The sequence below is a fragment of the Capsicum annuum genome, chromosome 10 (assembly GCF_002878395.1).
Source record: "Capsicum annuum cultivar UCD-10X-F1 chromosome 10, UCD10Xv1.1, whole genome shotgun sequence".
NCBI lineage: Eukaryota > Viridiplantae > Streptophyta > Magnoliopsida > Solanales > Solanaceae > Capsicum > Capsicum annuum.
The window spans coordinates 122,532,895-122,550,006 of NC_061120.1; the positions used below are offsets into that span (position 1 = coordinate 122,532,895).

Consider the following 17,112-nt stretch of genomic DNA (forward strand, 5'->3'; position numbering starts at 1 on the left):
TTATTATTATTATTATTATACTTCTACATACTACGTACTAACACAACTGCTCCTACCACTATACTACTAATTATTATTATTATTTTAATAACATTTTATCTTTCATTAATATGTAATTAAGTTATATTTAAATATTTTTTTTTATAATTTATAGAATTTAAAGTTTAAAAAAGATAAGTTTGAAATAGTAAAAGTCTATTAGAACTCTTTAAGCATGAGTTTTTATTTTTAATATAATAATTTTTTTTAAAAGAAGGATAATATTTTTTTTAAAGAAGAATAATATATTTCAAATTCAATTTTAGAGCTTCGTTAGGACTCTTTTTTTTTCCTCTTTTATTTTCAAATTCAAATTTTTAATATTCTTTATTACAAATTTTTTATTACAACACTTAATAGTTTTGTCCTAAAAATTGTCACGTGGCTTAACAATAGCTTGTCACATGACTTTCTCTTGTGCTTCGTTCTCTGCTTTATATTATAATATATATAGAAGATATAGATATAAATTTCAAATTTCATTTATGTTTTAGGTAGACTGAGTGTACTTATAATTAAATGTCACAAGAAGTAACTTATTATTTTATGAGCTAAGTAGTGAATAAAATAATAAATAAAAATTTAATTTTTGAATTTACAAAAGATACTTAATATAAGCAGAAATAAAAATAAAAATATAATAAAATTTTAATTTTTGAGTTAAAAAAAATATAGATTAAGTATAATACCATAAATCGAACAACCACTAAAAAATGATACTAGAACAATTAATTCCAACATAATTTATTCCAATATAACTAATTTTGATATAACTTATTTGCAAACAAACAACCTAACAAGTTCATGATCCCCCCTACGTAATTCAATAACTCCTTATTAATAGATCAATAAATTAATTTTGTAGTTGAGTTATCAGTTGCTATTTGTTTTGAACGCGCCTAATTGATACTAATTGGAACGGCGACCGCAAAAACCTCCTTTACTTTTCCCCAATTCCTTTACTGAGCAAGTGATAACTGTGCAGCATTCATCGAATTCTTTCCAACTACAAAGATTCACTTCTATTATCTTCATGGATCCCGAGGTGTTTTTCTTACCCTTTAAATACGATTCTTCTTATTACTCGTCGAGTTTCTGACTAATGCATTGACATGTATATTTTTATTGATTTGTGATCTTTAATTACGGTTGATGTTTTCTTCTTTTTATTTATTGTGGAAAAGTTTAGGAGGGTCATGGGGAAAAATAGTTTCACTATGTTAGGATGAATGGATTTGTGCCTGGTTAGAATGGAATAGATTCATACAGCCAAATTCGACTTATTTTGAATTAAAGTGTTGATTTTTGAATTTGAGAGTGGATGCTTTGATATTGATAAACTCGTAAAAAGTGGTGAAAGAAAGATTCTGTTAAGACGACGAAAAGCAGTTTTAGTAGTGAACTGGTTTTAAATCATGAATGAAGTGCCGGAATAAATCAATCAATCACCTAATTCCTCAATCTCGAATTATCCTACAGGATTCATCATATTTAGACTATTTTTACTTTGGACTCTATGTTTTACCAAACTCATGCATGCATTATGCATTGACAATTCCTTCATCAATAAACACGGTGCAGAACATTTTCCAAAAAACAAAACAAAGAGAGAAACTCTTGCTTAGTTTTATGAAATACTGTCTTCAATTTCCGAACTAAGACGGCAGTTCTGTTAAATCACAAAGAACTAGTGTTTTGTCTATTATTTGTTCATTTAGAGATTATTTTGGATCAAAATGTTGGATAGGTCAGCATGAGCTAGGAAGGATTTTATTTTATTATTTGTTCATTTCGGGATTATTTTTTATAATATGCTTAAGGGAACATAGTTGACTTTGAATTCTTAAATCATTTTTACATCATTTTTCTGTGTAAACTGTTGGTGATAATTTGTACTTGCATTTTGATCTTTGGCATCTGTTTGCACTTTGCTGATTGAATTGTGAATTAGTTCTATAAGTCAAGGATGGATTATTTGAGTGGAATCTACACTCAAATGCTTGTGGTAATCTGGCTTTGAAAGCACATATGTGCCTTCAATCTGGCTTTGAAAAGCATATATGTGCCTTAATTGTCCCTTACTATCGAAATTTCTGCGTCTTGCCACTTATTAGCTATTACTGCTCTTACTGTTTCAGCAAAAGAAAAATTGAAGTTTTTTTTTTTTGTATACTTTTTCTCCGTTATCTTAGAATGTATCAATCATTTGAATTTGTATTCCATTCAATGCAGGTTGGATTGAGGCTACTCTTTTCTCCATTGGTTTCTAATATTGTTGTGCGGACAGCATGGTAAGTCACTGAGTTGCTATTTTACTTTTATCACTGGAACTATTATTTACTATTTTATGAGAACTTGTTTTCTTTTAAAATATGATTTATAAAGATAGGAGAAGATTGCTTCTGTAATTGATGATTCGTTGTTAGCTGCAGTTGTTCTGTGGGGGTTGTTTTACCTGTTTATTCCACATTTAAGGCAATTGAGGGAAGAGATGAAAATGAGCAGAAAAAGTGGCTACTATATTGGGCAGGTTTGTACTATTGTTTATTTTTCTTCGTCGTCCAATTTCTTTTCTTCATTGAGTATAAATCTCTTAGTATGCTATTCACTATTTTGTAAGCAGCTGACTCTTATCTTTTTTTTTTTTTTAAAAAAATAAATTATTTTTTATGTATCCCCTTATCAACCAACATATTACTTCTAGTACTGAAGTTGTTGAATTTAGGTTCAGGGTGAAAAAACTGTCGCATCGATTCAATGCAGAGCTGTTTATATGTTTTCTAGAGGGGCTATTGAGAAGACATATTGTGGCATCTTAATGTTCTAGAACATTAGAATTTTGTATTGCAAGTCACGAATAATTACTAATTGCTGTTACAATTTTAAAGCAACTATTAAATTTTACCTACAAACAACCTAAAAAACGATAATGATATTGATTGCAATGTGCTGACGAACAAGAGATATTTGAATTTTCCATTAAGTTGAGAGACTATAGTATTTTAATACATGGCACGTGTATATGCTTTCTGTGGGCATTTATTGGGAATTCACTTCTATGTAGATCAGAATAGCATTCCTGCTCAGATTGTAAGTTCATATTATAATGTTCAGTCTAACTCTTTGATAGTTTTTATTCATGTACCCTTGGGTTACCAAATAATTTTGTTGCGTTTTCTTGGACATTCTTCTTAGAATTGAAAGAAGTTTCTTTTGCTTGCAGCTTATGGGTCTTTCAGTGTTGTTGAGTTGTGCACTGATAAGTTTCTCCACTGGTATGGCTCCTAGCTTAACTTGGCTCCTAGCTTAACTCATCTTGCTTCTAAACTATTTTTAATGTTACTGCTAGTTTAGTCCTGCTGATGTTTCCCCCCTTCCAATTATATCAGGTTTCCACTGTATTACCACATGAAGTTTGCATTTCTTGTTTGGCTTCAGCTCCCTACTACTGATGTAAGCTAAACCAGATTCTCTTTTCTTTGCCTTTCCCCTGTTGTTATATATTGGTCGTCCTTGTTTGTTAGTAATTCTGTTTTCTTAATTCTCCCGTGTAAGGGGTTGTACATAATTATACTTCGTTCCTTGATCAGATTTCTCCTGCTGCTGTTTATAATTTTTATTTGGCAAAATTTCAATGTTTGACACATCAGGGAATGTTTGCATATGGTAGGCGACTAAAATAGGAGCAGAGGGGGCAGTAGCGACATTGGCAGCATTGGGATTGTGAGAATTGAAAAATATTATTGAATGATGTGTTGACATAATTACATCAAGACCCTATTTATAGACACTATAGTACCATCCTTTTCCAAGTAGGATTTTGTATATACTATTCCTATTTCTACACATATTCTAACACTCCCCCTCAAGCTGGTGCATACAAATCATATGTACCGAGCTTGTTACAAATGTAATTAATACGAGGACCGGTGAGGGACTTGGTGAAGATATCTGTAAGTTGATCATTTGACTTAACAAATTTTGTAACAATATCTCCTGAGAGTATCTTTTCTCTGACAAAGTGACAATCAATCTCTATGTGTTTAGTCCTCTCATGAAACACTGGACTTGATGCAATATGAAGGGCTGCTTGATTATCACACACAAGTTTCATCTTACCGTTTTCTCCAAATTTTAATTCTCTCAGCAACTGTTTGATCCAAACTAGCTCACACGTTGCTACAGCCATTGCTCGATATTCTGCTTCTACACTAGATCGAGCAACCACACTCTATTTCTTACTCTTCCAAGACACCACATTACCTCCTACTAAAACACAATATCCGAAGGTAGAACGTCTATCAGAGGGTGATCCTGCCCAACTAACATCTGTGTATCCAATGATATGCTCGTGACCTCGATCCTCAAAGAGTATTCATTTACCTAGAACTGACTTTATATATCGCAGAATACGAACAACTGCATCCCAATGACTATCACAAGGGGAAGTCATAAACTGACTTACAACACTCACAGAAAAGGATATGTCAGGTCTAGTCACGGTGAGATAATTCAACTTTCCAACCAACCGCCTGTACCTTTCAAGATCACTGAGTGGCTCCCTCTGTCCTGGTAGAAGTTTGGCATTTGGATCCATAGGAGTGTCAATGGGTCTACATCCTATCATTCCCGTCTCCTCAAGAATGTCTAAGGCATACTTGCGTTGAGAAATAACAATACCTGATCTGGACTGAGCAACCTCAATACCTAGAAAATATTTTAGTCTGCCAAGGTCTTTGGTCTGAAAATGCTGAAAGAGATGTTGCTTCAATTTAGAGATACCATCTTCATTATTGCCGGTGATAACAATATCATCAACATAAACTACCAGATAAATACACAAATTTAGTTGAGAATGTCGATAAAACACTGAGTGATCAGCTCCACTACGAATCATACCAAACTGTTGAATTACTGTGCTGAATTTTTCAAACCAAGCTCGAGAACACTGTTTCAGTCCATAGAGTGACCTGCGCAATCGACATACAAGGCTACTAGACTCCCCCTCAGCAACAAAACCAGGTGGTTGCTCTATATAGACTTCTTCCTCAAAATCACCATGAAGAAAAACATTCTTAATATCCAACTGATAAAGAGGCCAATGACGTAGGAAAAGACGGACAAATGCTATTTTAGCCATGGGAGAAAAAGTGTCACTATAATCAAGCCCAAATATTTGCATGTATCCTTTGGCACCAAGGCGAGCCTTAAGCCGATCAACCTGACCATCTGGACCAACTTTGACTGCATAAACCCAATGGCAACCAACAATAGATTTACCTGCAGGAAGGGGAACAAGCTCCCAAGTACCACTTGCATGTAAAGCAGACATCTTATCTATCATAGCCTGCTTCCATCCTGAATGAGAGAGTGCTTTACCTATAGTCTTAGGTATGGAAATAGATGACAAAGATGATACAAAAGCATAATGGGGTGATGATAAACGATGATAACTCAAGAAAGTATAGTGTGGGTTAGCATTACGAATGGAACACATACCTTTTTGAAGTGCAACTGATTGGCTAGAAAAAGGCAAGTCCGCAGTAGGAGCAGCGTCCGACACAGGACATAAATTATTTGGGACTAATGGTGGACGCGAACGACGATGATAAGACAGAAGTGGTGGCACTGTAGCAGGAGATGTAGAAGTAACCGTTGATTCCTTAAAGGTTGGTTTGGGTAAGTCTGGAGATATGGGTAAGACCAAGGATGGTGCGGGTAAGACTGGAGATACAGGTAAAATCTTAGAGATACCAGGACGATCAGAAGATATATAGTAAAGTCGAGATTCAAAAAAAGTGACATCGGCGGACATAAAGTAGCGACGAAGATCTGGTGAATAACAACGATACCCTTTTTGAACTCGAGAGTAACTAAGGAAGACACACTTGAGAGCACGAGGAGCTAATTTATCTTTTCCAAGGGCTAAGTTATGAACAAACATGTGCTCCCAAAGACACTGATAGCCTATAGACTACCAAACACACGAAATCAATTATTTCAATAGTCTAACTAATGCACATTAATGATCTTATATTGATCGTGATGTCTGGGCTAACTTACGCCCACCTCGATTAATTCCATGGGATACTTAGCCACCTCCACCAGCAACAAGTACCATGTAACTCTATTCACTAGGCTAGGATAAATTGAAAGAAATCACAGTGTTTTTTGTCTTTGCTGGAATTTGAACCTAAGATCTCTGGTTCTCACTCACTTCATTGACCACTAGGTCACACCCTTGGGTTTATTTTACTCGGGTTACACACAACATAGGCTATATCAGTCCTTGTAAAATTCATTAAATGCATCAAACTCTCACTAATCTGGGCTTATTTAGACTGAGAAGCTGGATCACCATTTCATTTTCAGTTGAGAATTAGCATCATAAGAAGTGCTCCAGGTATCTAAGAAACATCAAACGTATTTCTTTTGGACAATACAAATCTAACAACAACAATACCCTGTGCAGTCCCACAAGTGGGGTATAGGGAGGGTGGGACGTACGACACCTTATCCCTACCTTTGTGGGATATGGAGGTTGTTTTCTATAGACCCTTGGCTTAAAAGAGAAGTTTTCGAAGCTGGGAAAATATGAAAACAAAATAGCAAGATACAAATAAAATGAAATGATAGATAGTACCACACATTAGAGAATAAGAAACTACGCAATTACTGACCACTACTACTACTAATAAGAAGGGAGAAGATGAGGCTAGCCCCATGCCTCACTCACATAAAGTATGACAACACTCAAATACCTATTAACTGTCTACTCTAATCCTCGACCCTCATACCTTTTTATATAGGGTGATGTCCTCAATAAGCTGGAGTATACAAATCCAACAAGTCTTAACCTTTTATTATAGAAAAACCTTTTGAAATATGTGGGAATTGTTGAAAAAGTAATAGTGATATTTGAAAAGATACGGACAAATGAAAGATTAGCTAAGTGGCTTATGCATTACGGACAAATGAAAGATTAGCTAAGTGGCATATGCATGAAAGGCTATTGATATGTGACAAAGAAGACTAGCCGAATGACTGTCACGATCCGAGCCGAGACCTGGCCGCGACGAGCATCCCGAACCATGAAGGCTCGAGCACCTTTCTCTATCTGGCAATCATGCACACCATTCATATACTATAAAGAAATGCGGAAGAAGACATTAAAAAACAGAAACATGGTCAATCTCTTAATTCGACTGAACAATACGAAGTTAAATTCATAACATTCAAAACACCTGACACTAATCTGCGAAATCTCTAATAACACGAGAACAATTCCTGTCTGAAAACTGGGACAAGGCCCCCAGTCGGACTATAAATCAAAATAACTAACAATGTTCTAAAAACAGGCCTTCCGAAATAAGGGAGGCTCACCAACTGAAATCTCTGACAGAATTCAACCTACTGCTTAGCGGGACCTCGGGACTGTGCCTCTGATCCTAAAATATAGGGGGTCAATATGGATGTACTGGTATACAGAGCAACAACAACAACAACAACAACAAACCCAGTGTATTCCCACCTAGTGGGGTCTGGGGGGTAAGATGTACGCAGTCCATACCTCTACCTCTGAAGAAGTAGAAAGGCTGTTTCCGATAGAACCCCGGCTCAATGCATAAGATACCACACAAACACATAGTAAAGCACAGAAGCAGATTACATAACATAAATACGGCACCCATAAGTAATATAAAACAGAGGATAGCAGAGGAAAGCACACAGATTGGTAATGAAACATGGAACACGGAACACGGAATCATAACAGGAATAAAACCCCCACCAAGTAATTCCCTACACTAGGGGGTCAATATGGATGTACTGGTACACAGAGCAATCCAAAATAATGTGCTTTTATACAACATAAATTAGAGCAATTCATAAAACCATTTACATACACTATATAAAACTCATGGGCATGCTTAACGGACTTTGAGACATTTCTTTGAAATCAAGACCCATTCTTTACCTTACTTCTGAGCTAGGTGGTAACACCCTACAAGTCTGATATTCCACGGGCTATATGGAATCCGCCCTTGACTCGGCGTCCAAGCCCCCAGCCCAATTTTGCCGCAAAGGTTGGAGTTTCTGATTCTGATACGCCATAGGGCACTATGCCAGCGTATAATCCCTTTTGGGGACATAATAACCCGTATCGACAAAACACGATTTAAGGCAATAAGTTTTCTGAACTCGTGCCTTCTTGGGGTAACCACCTAACATCTCTTAAGCCCATTTTTAACATTTTAAACATGCATCTTTCTGAAATCAAATTTTGAAAATCTGAATGAAATCCGACTTTGACTTTTATTATGTTTTGAGTCTGTTATGACATTATCTGTTTTGGTATCGTCATACCAAGACTTGCAAGTCATATGTCTAAGCCATATAGTATCATGTTACAATCCCTTTATTCAAAACAAAGTGTTTGGACCACCAAATCATTCAAACAGTGCAAAAGAACTTGTATATCGAAGTACATAAAACTTATGCAAAGATTCTCTCTTTCAATTCTTAAACATGTGGTGGTCATTTACTTCGTAGCAAACCATGCAATTCTTTCGATAATCATCTTTAATATTTACAAACAAGAAATATCCCCCTTGTCAATTCACAACCAACATAAAGTTCATAAATGACAGTAAAACCCTTGGTTCATGCTTTAAGACATGCAATTGAGTATCCCATAACTTGTAAATCAAGAAATAACACGATAGGAGAGGAAAATACGTTATTCTTGCTCTCAATTCATATTTCAAAACTGAAAACATATTTATACACATACACGAGTAAAAACTCAAGTTTAAGGGAAAGCCTCAAAACCAAAACGTTCACAAGCATGCTTTCTAATGTAATTCAAAACCCTTCGTAAACATATGATTTCTCAACATTCAAAATATGTTTAAACGATTTCACCATGCCCATGTAGTTTAGGAAAACCCCACGTACCTTGAATTACTTAGTTCGAAGAATGAAAACCGAACCTTGACTCGTTTCTTGAAAATCTTGGGCTTAAAAGTTGATTCTTGATCTTCGGGAGGAAGTAGGGTTTTGTTCTTAATGAATTTGAGTAAATTTGGGCATATAATGCCCCCAAGACGTTTTAATTTACTGTTAACACGATTTGGGACCTTGGGGAAAAGTCTAAACTGCCCTTCGAAATTTAACTATTCAGCAGAATCCCGTTTTTGGGGCTCATCGTGACGCGATGACATGCTCATCGCGATACCCACCGCGACGCGGTGCAATCATGGTTAGTTACTGGAACTTGACTATTGTCGATTTGCACTTCACTGTGACGCGACGGAGGTCCCATCGCTATAGTCACCGCGACGCGGTGCTATCGCGGTGACATTCTGTTTTCAAATTCCAAACACACCTCAAACCCCGTCCGAAAAATCCGAGACTCCCCCGAGACATCCCCTTTACACCCCCTAACATGAATCAATTCAACAATCTACGTCTCGGGGTTGGGAAGATCGATTTAAAAATCATTGAAGTTTAGGAGCTTAAGTATGACTAAGTCCCTTTTAACACTTAGGAAAATTTCAGGTTGAAAGTCCCCTATGCATGCTACTAAGGATGGTATTAAGCCAAGGATGCTACGGGGTGTCACAGACTCGTACGTGGAGGTTCTATGCAAATGGCAAAAGAGATATGTGATATTTGTCATGACTAGCTATTACATTCTCTCTCCTTCATTTTTTCTTTTAACTGTCCTTTTTCTTCAGTAGATTCCGAATTGTTTCTTCTATTGTTCTACTTTCCAAACGTGTTGATTTTGTTGTTGCTGCAGCCTTCTGTTAGTGGAAAGACATTTTTAATCACGGAAAAACTTTCACATGGCTAAAATAGTTTCTTAGGATAGTGTGTAGCATGACTCAAGCCAATTGGTGTATATGCTCATAAGAAAGAATGTCTCTTCCTTTTTTGACTGCGTCTGACTCTTAGCTTTCCACATGGCATGTTTAAGACCACAAGTTTAAAGGGCATTTTGGTACGTTCTACATATCGTTAGTTTAGGACCACAAGATTCAAAAGTCATCTTTACTTTCTTAAACTCCGTGCCAAGTTAAAAACGCACAAACAAATTGAAACGGAGGGAGTATTACTTATTTTTTCATTGTTATTCCAACATCCCCAAATATTTCAAAAGACTTTTAGGAACAAAAGGTTAAGACTTGTTGGAATTGTATGCAATAGGTTTGGTTCTTTTCGACTATGAACCAAACCTAGACCAATAAAAATTTCCTGGTGAATTATAATACTTCTATGAACCAGTAATTATTATTGTATGTCATAATTTATTGCTTCTTTTCTTGTTTTACCATTTTGAATTTGCCTCTCAATGTTGATTTTACACTAATTTTGGATGCATTTCATCAATTGCTGCCTAAATGTATTGCTTTATACTTTCTTCATATAGTTGTATACTAGACTAAATGAATAGGAAAAGGATTTCATGACTACCAGATCTGGCTGAACAATTTAAAGGGTGAAATTGAGACTATCTGAATGATATGTATTTAAATTTGCTGTTGACAGGGGGCGAGGCAAATGTATATGACTCATCTCCGTCCTGTCCTATTGAAGCATCAGGCCAGGCTGGACCAAGTAGTTGGATTTTTTTATGGTCAAACGGTAATCATAAACTTGATCTTCCTATTTCCTTTCCCCCCCTCCCTTCTGTTTTGGCTCTTGTTGGTTTCTTTACCTTCTTCTTGTGGGGGTTGGGAGCTTGTGTCTCTGAGCTATATTAGATGGAGGAGTTACACTCTCGATGTAATGGTTTCGTTTTGGATCTTATAATCAGTAGCAGTTGGCCCTTAAATTTGTGTAAGCTAATCATCTGTTAAGGTGCGATTTGCAAGCAGCTGTGTTTGCAATGTCATTTGACCTGCATTATTGCTGGCCTTGCAGTCCAAGTTTGTTAGCATGCATCAAGCTGAAATCCAGTTCGTGAGGGCACTTCTGATGAAGACTTTTGTATCAGGTAGCCAAATAAATACACTTGGGACTTGCTGCTATTTCGGGTGTTGGACAGCAACTGTTCTTTTCATGTATCTCCTGTTGCTTAATTAATTACATACTTGAATCCCTAATGCCCTTTTGGAGTTTTGGTGAAGTATCTTGTAAAAAATAAGTGTGTTGTTCATTTACATATTTACGTGCTAACCCCCACCCCTCCTTTTACCTGTTTTCTTTTCTATCAGCGAACCAGTTTGCTATGGGTTTTATTCACCCTCAGCGAGGGCATGTGAGTGGTGCAATTGAAGGACGAAGACAGCAATTTGACACTTCTGATTCTGGAGATGAAGATTGATGCTTAATTAGGAACACTTCATCATTGCAATGGTTTTCTTAGATAATAGATCTATTCTGCATAACGAGTCTCACAGTATTCATTTTTAGGTCTCTTACAAGTTCCCAAATTGATTTTCTAGTGGTTTGTACATAGTTGCTCTCCTTCGCTGAAGAGACATTCTCTTAGTTGTTCAAATGCAGTTAAGATCTTTTCGCTCTTCATTCTCTAGGTTGAAATAATTACTACTAAATAGTATACTAGCAAAAGGGCATATATGTTTCTAATTCTTCTTTTTCATTGTCACTAATTACTGTAAGTAAATGACAGAATGACCATTTGGTCTAAAAATATGCGAGTCACAGCTGATAATATTCTTAAGCCAACTCACATAAACTATATGTTGAGATCAAGAGGTTTAGGATGCTACAGCTAAGAGGATTATGCCCCGGTTTTTTAGTTATTAACAGAAAAAGCATATAAGACGCTTTTGGTGATTGGTTGATTAGATTTTTTGTCGTCACCAAACTTGTATTTGGATATTTTAGCGAGTTTCTAATTTGACAAATTTTCCGATAGCAAATAGGTTTCGTTTTCTTTGTCATATGATAAATGCAATTTTTCTTTTTTCTTTTTTCGGTTGACAAATAAGAACATAAATATCTTTGTTCACCTTTTAGGTTCGAGTTTAGAGTCTAGAGGCAAGTTTTTTCATTCAAAATTTCAAAAGGGCATATGAAATGAAAAAAATTTAAAACGTCCATTAAAAGTTAACGTCGCCAGTTAATTGGTAAAGCGTAAGGTAAAATCACAGTTTTACCTTATAAGGTAAATGAAGTCACTTATCTTATCTTTTGACTGGAAAAATATTATAAAGTTCACATACTTGCAATAACGAAACAAAATTATTAATGCGGTGCGACTTCTCCATAGATGCAAGACACAAACCAAAATAAAGGTACGATAGCGCAACGGTTCCACAAGCCTGTGTTGACATTGCGGGTAAGTCACATGTCAATCAAAAAATCTGTACTAAATTTATTTTTAGATTTGTCGGGGAATACTGTTCTGCCGCACAACCAAAAAAGTATGACCTAACTCTTCGTTGCTCTCTTCCTTAGTTTCATCAGTTATTTTATTTACATTTTTTTTTTTTTATGTATTTCTCTCATCTCAATAATTTTTTTTTGTTTTCTTGAAAAATGTCTAGATCAGATATCCATCCTGTTAAATCGACAAACATTTCTTGCATGTTAATAGGTAATATTTGAGCAGCGTCTGAATGAAGAATGAGAGTTTCATCTGCGACCATTCCAAACATGAGTTCCATGTCTTGTAAGATTGTAGTTGCTTTACCCATTCTCAAGTGAAAGGTATGCGTTTCTGGCCACCACCTTTCAATCAGTGCAATAATAAGAGAATAATAGCATGGAACACATCCAACATCTGTAACGCCCCTAAAATCACATATTAAAATAATTAAGAAGATGGGGATGAAACGAATAATCTCTAACATGTTGTCAAAAATCATTATCATCATGCCACACTATCAAACATGCTTTTTCTTTCTTAACGTGTCTCTCCAAATAGTCACGGATCGATGCTTCCTTTGCATTGCATATACGTCATACTTTGATGGTCCTAGATGGACGAACTGTTGATATTCCATATCTATACACAAAGAAAATTAAAATTAGTTTTGATACGTGTTTCATGAACATTTATGTCAAGTAATAATTTGATGAATTGACCAATTTACACATGCATGCAATTATAGGGAGTTCGAAGCCTAAAGGACAAGTTTTTTACACACGCATGACCAATTTTAACATCTTTATTGTGCAAACAACAAATCCAAAAAGATTTAGATAGACAATAATGACTTAACATAGGTTTAGGCTTAACAAATTGGTACAATAACAATAACATTTTTTGGCAAATTAGTAAGCTAAAAAGATGATTAATAATATTAATACTACATTCTTGTTTGTTAGGTATTGAAGTAATTATTTAAAAAGGTGATTAAATATACCTTAAAGTGTAGGATTTTTTATGAAACAGACTTTGAACAAGAACAAGAACAAAACTCAAAATAATGTGAATGAAGAGGGTAAAATGGGTGAACAAACAAATAATGTGAACAAAAAATGAATGAAATGAGTGGTATATAAAAGAAAATTACGAAGGTAAGGAACATTTTTTGCCTTGTCAGGTAAAAATAGTCTCCCAACCTTACATTACATTTAAAATAAATTCTTCACTAGATACTTTCTTTATCCATAAATACTTGTTCACTTTTGACTTGATATATGCCTTAAGAAAAAATAAATAATGGATGATTTTACTATATCATCCTTTGAATATAATAATTTTTTTTCTTTGAAAAATATAATGAATGATGTATTGTATTTAATACTAAGGGTTAAATAGGTAAAAATGGATAAATTATTCATTGATTTATAAACTAGACAAATATTGTTTTACATCCCAAAATAGAAAAGTAGATAAATAAAGACGGACGGAGGGAGTACATCGGTGTCATTAAATTTTCAACCCCCTTCAACTTTTTCAATCAAAGAATAAAGTAAGTGAATCCATTTACCTTGTAAGATAAAATACTTTTTGAATGACGTTAACTGACGATATTTAACTTTTGATTTTTTTTCATTTTCATATGTCTCCTTAAAATTTTAAATGAAAAAACCTATCCTTTAAGTTCCAAACTCATTTAGGTCTCTCTTTGTCCGATTATATCAAAACTTTGAGAGCAACCATTGAAAAATGCTAAGCATTTTTATATTGGTATGGTCACTTGCATTAGTCATGAATCATACTGAACATATGCACACATGAAATCAATTTATTCAGAAGAAAATTAATTTTGTAAATTGCATTTTAAATTCTTTATTTAATAAATGATCATCAAAATTTATAGAGTCAAAATCATATTTAAACTATTTCAATTTTTTGAGTTTTATACATGATCTATTGGGAGTGTAAGTGTCATGACCTGAATCAGGGCCTAATCGTGACGAGTACCCTAAGCTCACGATGGATAGGAGACCATCCTCTTTGCCTAGTCAAACAAAACACGATATATCTAACAATAGCGGAAGTAAACCAATAAACATAAGTTAAAAGAGTGAATAACTCAAATGAAAATAGGAATCCAACACCATCCCACTCCACAGTAATCTACAAAGCATCTACGAAATCAATATCAATCTAGATTTAGATATGCCCCTGACGATAGCCTAAAATAAACCAAAGGGTAGTCTATGACACAAAAAAAAAATATGACTTTAAAATGATAATCCTTCCGGAGAATGGAAGCTTACCACTTTTAAACTGACAGCTGAAAACCCAGAAATCTATCACTGCACAGGAAAAATAGAAGTGCCTTCGGACCCTGCATCGCGTGGAAATACAGGATCCGAAGACAGTTAGTAGGATGAACACTAGCATGTAACTCAGAGAAGAGGTAAAATAATGTCAAGTCAAAATCACAGTAAAATTCACGTGCACACAATGTACCTATAAATATATATAACAAGCTGAGATAAGGAACAAGCTTTAGCATGACAGTAAAATATTAGTCTGGACTGTGTAGCTCAACCAACATAAAAACACTCACGGGCTATATGGGTCCAGCTTCCTCTACTGAAAGGGCCTCAGCACGTGTTAGCCGCACGAACTAGAGAAAAATCGAGGGAAAGCTAAAGCCATCAAGGCAACTAGCCGTCCCAAACAAATATATATCAAGTGTGACATATTCACAAGGTCATCAAGACCAATCCCTCACGCCGATAAACGTGACTTTTCAGTATCCATCCCCTGAGACATCCACCTTCACGACTTAGCTACACAACCCCCTTTAAGCCCACATTAAAACAATTACACATTTCTAATCATTGAATCATAATTATCCACGCAAGCATATAATGTTAGTATCGTCATACCAACTACGCTTGTAAGCAAATATCATCACACCATTTAAATTATACATCACTTAGGAAATCTACGATGCCCTAGGTTCAATTATCCATTAGCTTGGAGGAATCCAAGACCCCCAAGGTTCAATTTAAAATAATTTATGTTTTAATAGCCTTTTATATCATGCAATGGTTTCAAAAGTAGTTAAATATGCATACTCTCACGTTCAAAGCCAGTTTCACAAGATTGGGTTGAGGTTATACCAATTCCAATATCAAACTCATCAACGATGGGGAATTCACAATTCCCATTCCAATTAACCAAACCCAGCATCCCAATTAGTTCAAAACTATTAAATCAAACCATGAATGATTCACAAAAGTCATGGAAAAAGCAAGTTGGTCAATAATGCTCAAAAGCCTTCAACCCACATTCAAATCATCAATTAAATCACATGAATACAATTGAAAATACATGCTATTAGCAAAATAAGTTTTGGGGAAGAGTAACATGACTTAAACACACAAGAATTTGAAAGCAATTTAAAACTTGAAGCGCGAAAGAGGAAAGTACGATGGTAAAATCCTTAAGCTTTTCTTAAATTTTGTGTTCGAGAGTGAAATAACAGCTTTCGTTCCTTAAAAACTGATGAAAATAGGTTCATATAATGTTTAAAGGTCGTACATAGGTGAAAAGACCTACCCCTCATCCTAAGGGAAATAAAACTAGACAACATGACTTTTGCATAGCAGCATGACACACCCTTATTGCGGAGGCTAACCTCCATGCTATACTACTTATCGCGGAGATTATCTTTTATGACACTACGTTATCGCGGAGACATACTGCCTTCATACCACATCAAAATCATAGAGGCCAACCTCCGTGGCATAACAAAAATGCGAAGGCTCACTGCCTCGGAATCCCTAAATGACCCCAAACCTCTTTCGAAAATTTTAAAACTTACCCAGATTACCCTTTTAACATTTCTACGCACATCTCAGGCCATGATCGATGTTTCAAACACGAAGAGGTCAAAAATAAAATGGACAAATGTTTTAAGGGTGTTACAGTGAGTTTTCTGCGTAAACTTTCATCAACTGATTAGCGAAACACATAAATGTTTACAAATGCTTCCAGGGATGTTTGACCATAAAATTATCCACCTAGTATATACAACGACTCTATTAATTAGTTGACACAACATAGACAAATACACACATATATATGTATATGCATATTTCTCTTTTAAGTCAGAGATATCAATGTCACAATTGATGCGAGACCACGATTAAAAGGTGGAAAAGAAGACATAGTGAAGAATAAAGTAATTTATATGGTGATAATTTTTTACCTTTAATCTAATGGAGTATTAGTTTATTTATCTTTGGGGTGGTATAATTATTTTTACACGTGGTAGAATTTTTTAAACTAACGAGTGTAGTACACATATCATTAGAAATTAATCGAGAAGTATTTCACTAATTATCGAGTGATAGTTTGAGTTGCAAACTCTCATCACTTCATCCCAACTCTTACTAATATGTACATTACTAATAGTGCCTAACTTCACTCTCAGTAGTTTAGATACGATACTCAAAAACTGAGACAATTCAAGTGTGTGCTTTTTTTTAACCATTTTAACTCAAACTTATATACTTAGTTAAATAGTGGTAGTGTTTTTCTTGTCTAAGAAGGAGAGGGACCACTTTCATAACCACATTAGAAGCTACTAATATGATTACTATTATGGAAAAAGGCATGGTTTCCATTCTAAACTATACACGAAAAGTCAATGACAGACTTAAACTATTGAGGTGGCCTATTATACA

The 17,112-nt window shown here is 35.0% G+C and overlaps 1 protein-coding gene across 2 annotated transcripts; it reads left to right on the forward strand.

The window, feature by feature from the left end:
• The first annotated feature begins 821 nt into the window (after positions 1-821).
• On the forward strand, positions 822-11,631 carry LOC107845727 (HVA22-like protein k). Of its 2 annotated transcripts, none has more exons than XM_016690198.2 (8): positions 822-1,084; positions 2,272-2,330; positions 2,472-2,569; positions 3,263-3,314; positions 3,429-3,492; positions 10,591-10,686; positions 10,966-11,038; positions 11,259-11,631. In XM_016690198.2, exons 1-8 carry the CDS (start codon positions 1,073-1,075, stop codon positions 11,366-11,368), a joined length of 564 nt encoding a protein of 187 aa, XP_016545684.2. In that variant the 5' UTR covers positions 822-1,072; the 3' UTR covers positions 11,369-11,631. The 2 variants fall into 2 exon arrangements, with proteins under 2 accessions (XP_016545684.2, XP_016545683.2); XM_016690197.2 differs by having other exon boundaries at positions 885-1,084; positions 2,466-2,569.
• The last annotated feature ends 5,481 nt before the right edge of the window (positions 11,632-17,112 follow it).